The sequence below is a fragment of the Ptychodera flava genome, chromosome 21 (genome assembly GCF_041260155.1).
Source record: "Ptychodera flava strain L36383 chromosome 21, AS_Pfla_20210202, whole genome shotgun sequence".
NCBI lineage: Eukaryota > Metazoa > Hemichordata > Enteropneusta > Ptychoderidae > Ptychodera > Ptychodera flava.
This window is the reverse complement of record NC_091948.1, coordinates 20928433-20940137: the sequence shown is the minus strand read 5'-3', so window position 1 is coordinate 20940137 and position 11705 is coordinate 20928433. Positions and strand designations below refer to the sequence as shown.

Sequence of the window (11705 nt, the reverse complement as noted above, 5' to 3'; positions counted from 1 at the left end):
ATTGCTAGTTGAAGCCGTATTAAGCTCATCACAATGATGTTGGAAAGATTTCCTTTTAATGGACGCTGACCGCACTGAACATGCTTCCATTGACACAAAACATTATTTTTCAGTGGAATTTTTACAGTGTTTAGCCAATAACGACGAATATGTTGCTAGCACTCTATTTTCACTTTATCAAGAGTATTTAAAATACACTACATTACTTTCTTAAGCAATGTATTTTCCGAAAATTCAGCGCAAAATAAGCTGAAACGTCTATACTGGGAATTCAGTAAACGGCGCCGCCTGATTGGTTGCTATTTTTACCCTATTGTTAATGCTTCGGGGAAATCCCTGGGTAATAACAGTTACAGCGCCATTGCCGTGTTCGTTCCCATAACAATGATTTACCAGCTGCTGCCACCCACAATAAGCGCTCACAGTGACGCAGAGTGCCTTTTCAAAGATAAGCGCTACTGATTATTCGGGAGAACAGTTCAGCGAATATTGACTATTCGAATATTTGAGACGTTCCGAATACCATTTTTCTTCAGGTGAGAATTCCACATATCTTTACTTTTTAAAGGCACGGGCTGTTAATTCTCATCCAGTTTTATAACATCTTTCGTTTCCAGTTGAGTTGATTATCTAGAGTATGAGGTATTCATTTTTTGACATTAATCAATTGAATATGCCTTGCAGACAGCACTGCTGGCTGTCAAAATTTAAAAATTCTTTGCAAGTTTACTGCTAGAGTACTTGACAACCTGTGGAGAAATCAACTGTTAACGATATTTCCATTGAGAAAATCGCCGTGTCGAAGAATCTGTCAAGTAAAAAGGTTTGCCAGATTTGGCGAGTAAGAAAGGCTAAATATTCCTAAGTGTTAGCAATTGTACTTCAAATTTTCATTTCGAGGTGCGTATTGCCCTTTAATGAAGAGTGCAGTCTTAACTTATTGATGACATTCAGTGGTTGTACGGATGGTGTTTCGCGCTCTCCTTACGGATACTGTTCGCAGCTGAGGGCTATTTACACGGCAGTCGACAACCGTACAAATGTCTGTCTGTGTGGCTGGCTAGCTGGCTGGCTGACTGGCTGTATGTATGTATGTATGTATGTATGTATGTATGTATGTATGTATGTATGTATGTATGTATGTATGTATGTATGTGTGTATGTGTATGTATGTATGTATGTATGTATGTATGTATGTATGTATGTGTGTATGTGTGTGTGTGTGTGTGTGTGTGTGTGTGTATGTATGTATGTATGTATGTATGTATGTATGTATGTATGTATGTATGTATGTATGTATGTATGTCCAAATGTGATGTTATGAGAAATATGTAATAAGCTGCTAACCTGTTTCTTTTCCGAATTCCGAGCCTACCCTGTTCACTCTTCCGCCGGAGCTTGGACTCTATTATCATTAAAGTGGCAGAACTTTGCACCGTGTGTCTATTTTGCAGCTATGATGCAATTCAAGTATTTGATAATGCACCCACTGTATTGCATAAAAACGTAAACATATTATTGTATCCACCCACTTTGATAGACAGTATGTTATATGCAAGTCCGGCAAAACGGAATTGAAACACGCCCAGAAACATTATTTTGGTTGTCAGGGAAGATTAGATGGGTTGCCAATAATTCCACGAATCCATGGCCTTACTACTAATTTAATCTGTCAGTGAGTCATCCATATGAGAAGACTATTTTTACGTATAAAATCAGAGTCTGAATTAGCATAAATATAAGCAGCAAGAAGTAATTTTCTACACCCTTGGTTTTCATTTGAATATTTAGGCTAAGAAGAACAAATCACTTCTAAGAAAAATTAAAGATCAATTATGCTACTTGTATTTGCTTAAATAATTGAGCGGCAAATCAAAAGATCACTCTCAGATTTTCGTCAAGAGGTCATTTACTTCATGTAATGTATGTTACGCGCCGCAAAGGGTGAAACAATGATAGTTTACCAAGTTTTAATTTTTTAGACAAAGGGTACAACGGACAAGAACATACAAAATACAAAACGAGGGTATATTTTATACTTTACTCTGACTAGATGTGGGATCGTAAACACAGAATTTCAACAGACTAATTTACAGCTTCACTCAAAAAAGTATAGACAAGCAAATATCATTCGATCTATTTGCAAAACAACAATGTCAAGCACAGTTCGCTCAAAAGTGAAATAATGCTGAAAGTCATTTGCATTTTTACTGTCATGGTATGATCACTGTAGGCATGTTTCCAGTGGGAAGCATTTTTGGAGCGGTAACTGTCAAACATGGACAAATCTTTAAAATTCAGGAACTTTTTACGAGCTCTTACTTTGTAAACATTGTAAACATTACCGGTGAATACAAGTCGTGACAGTAAATTGTGACCTTTCTTGATTTAAACCCCTATTGTATTTTGACACTAGCCGTTTCACGTGATTGAACTTAGTGAAAGATTCTGTCCTATCACAAAGGCTACATTTACTTGATAAAGCTCTGACCTCGAAATAGAACGACTTCCCGGTATTAAGCTATTGTGTTCTAATGTGACCTCCAATGAACTTTGCTTGAACGATACGCTTGTCCATTGAAACTCCCTCTTGTGCTAACTGTATGATTTCTTTTGTTTACCATGGCAACCATAGCTGCAAAGTCCTATTAACGTTTATAATGTCACGAACTTCAGTTGCCTTGATGACGTTTATGAAGGAACGGTGATGTAAAATTGTATGTAAACCTAGCCTTTAATTACCAATATTCTTTCAAGGTATACGTATTTATTCATTGGCCTCCTATGCACACTTTCCTTCCCAATCTTAGGTCTATAGTTTTGAGATAAATACGGTTTGAATAATCACCATCGTTCTCAAGACTTGCAGAAGTCTATAGCAAAGGAAAGATCATGGCATTTCCACACATATCCTTGAAGCAATTTAGATTGTTGAAACCGGCATATGTACAACTTATTCACCGATCGGTGACATACGATGTAAGTAACAATATATGAAATCTTTCAGCCTATTTCAAATTCGGTGCCCCTAAGCAGTTGTTCCATTTGCACATATCGTCGTGACGTCAATTTGAAAAGGCATAAAAGATCGCGAATCGATTTTCAGATTTAAACAAATTTGCTCAAACAACAGAAGAGGGACATTACTCAATATTGCTCAAATGGTCCCAAATGAAATCTGATCAGACGCATTTTAATAGTTTTGTAGTGCCAACGCCACTATTGAGCCATCGCAGCTTCCCATCCCACAAAGCATATTAGGGAAGTGTAGAAATCAATTTCTAACTAGTTTGTATGCAGAGAAGCTCGGGTTTGTCTTAAAATAAGAAAACACGAACTGCTCGGAATTGCACGTTTACTGTTGTTTTCAAAAAACCCGAATAATTCATCTCTTCATGTTATATTGAAATCCAGGAAGGACTTGACCAGGCTCTCATCTACTGTAACGCTGGTACGTATTGTAAAAAATTAGATAAAAACAAGAGTATTGTTGCAGCTTTTTATTTAAACTGGGTAGAAATAGACCACACACACACATGCACATTATTCGTCACGTTACATAAGTGTTATTTTACACAAACTGATATTTACAGTGTCTTCTCAGCGCCTGCCAGTGTGATCTAAACAAATATGCACACATACTTAATGTATAATAAGCAATACATGACCCATTAATTTATCCATCCATCCATCCATCTATCCATACAATGTCATACATACATACATACATACATACATACATACATACATACATACATACATACATACATACATACATACATACATACATACAAACATACATACAAACATACATACATACATACATACATACATACATACATACATACATACATACATACATACATACATACATACATACATACATACATACATACATACATACATACATACATACATACATACATACATACATATGCAGATAAAATATACAGGACAAATGATGCGATTTACTCCGCTTTTCTTTACCGATTTTGGACTAGCGTAAATATTAAATTGCTTAAATTAACCAAATTAACCCTACTCTATTGTATATTAACCCTAGTCTATTGTGTTCTCTTATCAGTTTTAAGTACTGACTCCCGCGACACAGAAGTATTGCTCTTGAAGGCTCGCATATTAGCGCGTTTCTGTGAATTTGACGAAGCTGCAGTCTGCCTTAGACGATGTGAAAGAATCCTCGGCAAGGTGATTAAAAATATACTTTTCATGGCTTAAATTACTCGTTGCAAAACCGAAATTTACATTGCCACTGAAACTTTGTGAATAGTACCTTAAGTTTAAAGGAAATGCAGTAAGTAGTCCAATAGACGGTATTTTCTTTCCAAGGAAATGCATATTTGGGCAATTGTCATGATTACAGTATTGTTGCGTTTAACAGTTGGCAACACTGAAACTGGACATACTGTGTAAATTGAGTAATTGCCAACACTTTAAGGTGTAACTTCGTCTATTGATAATATCTCTCGATAACAGAGAAATCAACTCTGCGAAAGTTAAAACACAGTATGGTCAGACGTAGTCAAGACACCACCACCAAATTAGCTCAAAAGACGCTTGCAAGTGATGCGTTCTGGATATTTAGCTAGATGTGTGTTGATATGGATGTGTAGTGTTGTTTTGACAACGCGTAACCTCCTTCTTGATATTGTTTCAATTTTCGCAGAGTTAATTTCTTTCTTGTTGACTTATATTACCGCGTAGACGATAATTGCACCTGACAGTGTTGGCAACTCCTCAATTTTGACAGTATATCCAATTCCCGTGTTGCAAACGCTTCAATGCAAACCAATGTCTCATATTGAATATAGGTCAAAATAGGGTAGAGTAAATACGGTTTAATTTATTGTGACAAAAATGTTTTATCTTTTTCTCAACAGGACAAGGAGATCGAAAAGATAAAACTGTTAATTGAAGAGTCGTTTTGCAGGAATATGGGTCGTCCTATCGACTGGGAAACGCTTGGCAAAGCCGAGAAAAAGGAAGTAGTTCATGATGATGGGAATGTTGCCGAACCCCAACGGAGTCTCAACGAAGCACAGAGCAACGATTCAAGTTTACAGTTGCATAGAGTTGCGGTTAGAAAGCTTTGAATCTCTTTGTTCTCTGTGTGATGGTAAAATATGCACTTCAGGACACTTGTGTAGACAGTGGTGGGACTTCACTGACTGCAAAATCTCTGACGACATTAATAGCAGTTATGGAATTACGTAGACCTGGCAGTGTGCGTTGTTCGTAGCAAAAGTACAAGTAGAAATTAAAGCTGCAAGCAGCGTTGGCGGGGCCCAAGCGGTTAGCATGGTTGAAATATCTTGCACTAATGATGTTATGTGCAAAATTTGAGCTTCAAAAAGTAGGATTTTGAACATCATCTAATAGTTACTGTACATTTCACTTGAAATCTAATATTTTACGGAAAATCCAATATGGCAGCAAAACCATGTGACCGATCAAAACGCATTTCGCAAACTTGACACACATCACACTTAAGATGGTATATGCAAAATTTTTGTCAAATCGGTGTTTGTTCGGGAGAAGAAGATTTTTAAAGATTAAATCACGATTTTCAAAAACTCCAATATGGCGGCCAAACCACGTGACCGATCCAAACGCCTTTCACAAACATGAAAGAGATTACACTTAAGATGTTACACATAAAATTTCAGCTCAATTGGTGTGTTGGTTGTGGAGAAGAAGATTTTTAAATATTAAATCATGATTTTCCTAAAATCCAATATGGCAGCCAAACCACGTGACCGATCAAAACGCCTTTTGCAAACTTGAAAGAGATCACACTTAAGGTGTTACTAGTCAAATTTCAGTCGAATCGGTGTGTTGGTTCAGGAGGAGAAGATTTTTAAAGATTGAATCACGATTTTCGCAAAATCCAATATGGCGGCCAGACCATATGACCGATCAAAACGCCTTTCGCAAACTTGAAAGAGATCACACTTAAGATGTTAAACGTCAAAATTCAGTTGAATCGGTGTGTTGGTTCTGCAGAAGAAGATTTTTAAAGATTAAATAACGATTTTTGCAAAAATCCAAATGGCGGCCAGACCACGTGACCGATCGAAACGCTTTTCGCAAACTTGAAAGAGATCACACTTAAGATGTTACATGTCAAAATTCAGTTGAATCGGGGTGTTGTTCTGGAGAAGAAGATTTTTGAAGATTAAATCACGATTTTCTCAAAATCCAATATGGCGGCCAAACCACGTGACCGATCAAAACGCCTTTCGCAAACTAAAAAGAGATCACACTTAAGATGCTACATGTGAAGTTTCAGTCGAATCGGTGTTTTGGTTCTGAAGAAGAAGATTTTTAAATATTAAATCGCGATTTTCGAAAAATCCAATATGGCGGCCAAACCACGTGACCGATCAAAAGGCCTTTCGCAAACTTGAAAGAGATCACACTTAAGATGTTACATGTCAAATTTCAATCGAATCTGTGTATTGGTTCTGGAATAGAAGATTTTTAAAGATTAAATCACGATTTTCGCAAAATCCAATATGGCGGCCAAACCATGTGACCGATCAAAACGCCTTTCGCAAACTTGAAAGAGATCACACTTAAGATGTTTTATGTCAAATTTCAGTCGAATCGGTGTGTTGGTTCAGGAGAAGAAGATTTTTAAAGATTAAATGAGGATTTTTGCAAAATCCAATATGGCGGCCAGACCACGTGACCGATTAAAACGCCTTTCGCAAACTTGAAAGAGATCACACTTAAGATGCTACATGTCAAATTTCAGTTGAATCGGTGTGTTCGTTCTGGAGAAGAAGATTTTTGAAGATTAAATCACGATTTTTGCAAAATCCAATATGGCGGCCAAACCACGTGACCGATCAAAACGCCTTTCGCAAACTTGAAAGAGATCACACTTAAGATGTTACATGTGAAATTTCAGTCAAATCGGTGTTTTGGTTCTGGAGAAGAAGATTTTTAAAGATTAAATCACGATTTTCGCAAAATCCAATATGGCGGCCAAGGTCACGTGACCGCATGCGATTTTATTAGCAAATTCTAAAGACCTTAGGCCATGCTTGCTATACAAAAAAATTTCAAATCGACTAGACCCCTGGGTCTTCTGGAGAAGCCATTTTAGGTTTTTGGAAAATCCAATATGGCCGCCAGGTCACGTGACCAATCGAAATTTGTATACCCAGGTGCACGAGATCTCATAGGTACCTATTAGCCCTGCAAGTTTCAGAAGTTTGCGGTAAGCGGTGGTTGAGTTCTAGGTCGACAAAAAAAGAGCGGAAGGAGAAGAAGAAGAAGAAGTAGAAGAAAGTTGAATTCCTACGAAACCAATAGGGGCCCAGCCGGTAGGCTTGGGCCCCTAATTAAAGCTGCAAGCAGCGTTGGCGGGGCCCAAGCGGATAACATGGTTGAAAGATCTTGCACTAATGATATTATGTGCAAAATTCGATCTTGGAAAAGTATGATTTTGAACATCATCTCATAGTTACTGTACGTGTCAGTGGGAATTGCATGTTTTACGTAAAATCCAATATGGCGGCCAAATATGAAGGATGTAGCACTTGTGGTTACTGAGTTATGGACATATACTCATATTTAAGGGCAAAGGTCATCGAGGTCACGTGACATTTTGTCAAAAAAATTGTAATGCTAAGTTATCCCTATATACCAAAAATCAGACCTCTAGCTCTATTGGCTGGCTCAGAATTAGATATGCGCATAATTAATGAGGTACAGGATGTGGTGTCATAAGGTTTCCCATCATACCAAATATGGAGGCTGTAGCACTTGTGGTTACTGAGTTATGGACATATACGTATATTCAAGGTCAAAGGTGATCGAGGTCACGTGACATTATGTCAAAAAATTGTATTGCTAAGTTATCCCTATATACCAAAAATCAGACCTGTAGCTCTATTGGCTGGCTCAGAATTAGATATGCGCATAATTAATGAGGTACAGGATGTGGTGTCATAAGGTCTCCCATCATACCAAATGTGAAGGCTGTAGCAATTGTGGTTACTGAGTTAAGGACATATACGTATATTCAAGGTCAAAGGTCATCGAGGTTACTGATATTTTGTCAAAAAAATTGTATTGCTAAGTTATCCCTATATACCAAAAATAAGACCTCTAGCTCTATTGGCTGGCTCACAATTAGATATGCGCATATTTAATGAAGTACAGGATGTGGTGTCATAAGGTCTCCCATCATACCAAATATGAAGGGTGGAGCACTTGTGGTTACTGAGTTATGGACATATACGTATATTCAAGGTCAAAGGTCATCAAGGTCACGTGATATTTTGTCAAAAAAATTGTATTGCTAAGTTATCCCTATATACCAAAAATCAGACCTCTAGCTCTATTGGCTGGCTCAGAATTAGATATGCGCATAATTAATGAGGTACAGGATGTGGTGTCATAAGGTCTCCCATCATACCAAATATGAAGGGTGTAGCACTTGTGGTTACTGAGTTATTGACATATACGTATATTCAAGGTCAAAGGTCATCGAGGTCATGTGACATTATGTCAAAAAAAAATTGTATTGCTAAGTTATCCATATATACCAAAAATCAGACCTTTAGCTCTATTGGCTGGCTCAGAATTAGATATGCGCATAATTAATGAGGTACAGGATGTGGTGTCATAAGGTCTCCCATCATACCAAATATGAAGCGTGTAGCACTTGTGGTTACTGAGTTATGAACATATACGTATATTCAAGGTCAAAGGTCATCGAGGTCACGTGATATTTTGTCAAAAAAATTGTATTGCTAAGTTATCCCTATATACCAAAAATCAGACCTCTAACTCTATTGGCTGGCTCAGAATTAGATATGCGCATAATTAATGAGGTACAGGATGTGGTGTCATAAGGTCTCCCATCATACCAAATATGAAGGGTGTAGCACTTGTGGTTACTGAGTTATGAACATATACGTATATTTAAGGTCAAAGGTCATTGAGGTCACATTACAATTTGTCAAAAAAATTGTATGCTAAGTTATGCCTATATACCAAAATTTAGACCTCTAGCTCCATTGGCTTGCCCAGAATTAGATATGTGCATATTTAATGAGGTACCGGATATGGCACCATAAGGTCTCCCATCCTACCAAATATGAAGGATGTAGCACTTGTGGTTCGTAAGTTATGGACGTATATGTATATTTGAGGTCAAAGGTCATCGAAGTCATGTGACATTTTGTTAAAAAAATTGTTTTTTGTAGTTATCCCTATATACCAAAAATCTGACCTCTTGCTCTATTGGATTGCCCAGAATTAGATATGACTCTTACATAGGCCAGCATAAGCCATTTGTATAGCTTAGCTGCAGAGGTATAGGGGAGGTCAAAGGTCATTGAAAAATCAGAAAAATAATACTTTAAAAATTTTCTTCTCAAAAACTGCCTGGTTAATTTCCTTGAAATTTATTATATAGCATCTAGTAGTGTGGCCTATAAAATTTGCGAAAAGATTTTGGTGTTAGTTCTGGAGAAGAAGTTTTTGAATGAGTAAATTGCGATTTTTCTAAAATCCAATGTGGCTGCCAAATCTGTGACCAATCCAAATGTCTTTCGCAAACTTAAAAGAGATCACTCTAAGGATGACATGAGTAAAATTTCAATTAAATCGGTGTGTTTGTTCTGGAGGAGAAGATTTTTAATGATTAAATTGCGATTTTCGTAAAATCCAACATGGCGGCCAAATCATGTGACCAATCCAAATGTCTTTCGCAAACTTGAAACAGATCACTCTAAGAGTGACATGAGTAAAACTTCAGTTAAGTCTGTGTGTTTGTTCTGGAGAAGAAGATTTTTAATGATTAAATTGCGATATTCGTAAAATCCAAGATGGCGGCCAAATCATGTGACCGATCCAAAAGTCTTTCGCAAACTTGAAAGAGATCACTCTAAGGACGACATGACCAAAATTTCAGTTAAATCGGTGTGTTTGTTCTGGAGGAGAGCATTTTTAATAATTAAATTGCGATTTTCGTAAAATCCAAGATGGCGGCCAAATCATGTGACCAATCCAAACGTCTTTCGCAAACTTGAAACAGATCACTCTAAGGATGACATGAGTAAAATTTCAGTTAAATCGGTGTGTTTGTTCTGGAGAAGAAGATTTTTAATGATTAAATTGCGATTTTCGTAAAATCCAAGATGGTGGCCAAATCATGTGACCGATCCAAACGTCTTTCGCAAACTTGAAAGAGATCACTCTAAGGACGACATGAGCAAAATTTCAGTTAAATCGGTGTTTTGGTTCTGGAGAAGAAGATTTTTAATGATTAAATTGCGATTTTCGTAAAATCCAAGATGGCGGCCAAATCACGTGACCGATCCAAACGTCTTTCGCAAACTTGAAAGAGATCATTCTAAGGACGACATGAGTAAAATTTCAGTTTAATCGGTGTGTTGGTTCTGGAGAAGAAGATTTTTAATGATTAAATTGCGATTTTCGTAAAATCCAAGATGGCGGCCAAATCACGTGACCGATCCAAACGTCTTTCGCAAACTTGAAAGAGATCACTCTAAGGACGACATGAGTAAAATTTCAGTTTAATCGGTGTGTTGGTTCTGGAGAAGAAGATTTTTAATGATTAAATTGCGATTTTCGTAAAATCCAAGATGGCGGCCAAATCATGTGACCGATCCAAACGTCTTTCACAAACTTGAAAGAGATCACTCTAAGGATGACATGAGTAAAATTTTAGTTAAATCGGTGTGTTGGTTCTGGAGTAGAAGATTTTAATGATTAAATTGCGATTTTCGTAAAATCCAAGATGGCGGCCAAATCATGTGACCGATCCAAACGTCTTTCACAAACTTGAAAGAGATCACTCTAAGGATGACATGAGTAAAATTTCAGTTAAATCGGTGTGTTGGTTCTGGAGAAGAAGATTTTTAATGATTAAATTGCGATTTTCGTAAAATCCAAGATGGCGGCCAAATAACGTGACCGATCCAAACGTCTTTCGCAAACTTGAAAGAGATCACTCTAAGGATGACATGAGTAAAATTTCAGCTAAATCTGTACGTTGGTTCTGGAGAAGAAGATTTTTAAAATTAAATCGGTATTTTTCGAAAATCCAATATGGCCGCCAGGTCACGTGACCAATCGAAATTTCTATACCCAGGTGCACGAGATCTCATAGGTATCTATTAGCCCTGCAAGTTTCAGAAGTTTGCGGTAAGCGGTGTTTGAGTTCTAGGTCGACAAAAAAAGAGCGGAAGAAGAAGAAGAAGAAGAAGAAGAAGAAGAAGAAGAAAGTTGAACTCCTATAAAACCAATAGGGCCCAGCCGGTTGGCTTGGGCCCCTAACAATAAGGAGACGCTGCAGCCCACGACTCAATGCATTTAAAGGCAGCTTTAGGGCAAGACACTATTCTGTAACCTCGGACTGCCAATCATTTCGTGTTATGTATGTATGTATGTATGTATGTATGTATGTATGTATGTATGTATGTATGTATGTATGTATGTATGTATGTATGTATGTATGTGTGTTTGTGTGTGTGTGTGTGGGTGTGGGGGTGGGTGTGTGTGTGCGTGTGTATGTATGTATGTATGTATGTATGTATGTATGTATGTATGTATGTATGTATGTATGTATGTATGTATGTATGTATCTATGTATCTGTGTATCTATGTATCTATGTATCTATGTATGTATCTATCTATCTATCTAT

The 11705-nt window shown here is 37.2% G+C and overlaps 1 protein-coding gene across 1 annotated transcript; it reads left to right on the top strand.

The window, feature by feature from the left end:
• Positions 1 to 374: 374 nt before the first annotated feature.
• On the top strand, positions 375 to 5067 carry LOC139121697 (uncharacterized). Its single transcript, XM_070686781.1, has 5 exons — positions 375 to 536; positions 2811 to 2979; positions 3415 to 3451; positions 4085 to 4206; positions 4949 to 5067. Exons 2-5 carry the CDS (start codon positions 2893 to 2895, stop codon positions 5012 to 5014), a joined length of 312 nt encoding a protein of 103 aa, XP_070542882.1. The 5' UTR covers positions 375 to 536; positions 2811 to 2892; the 3' UTR covers positions 5015 to 5067.
• The last annotated feature ends 6638 nt before the right edge of the window (positions 5068 to 11705 follow it).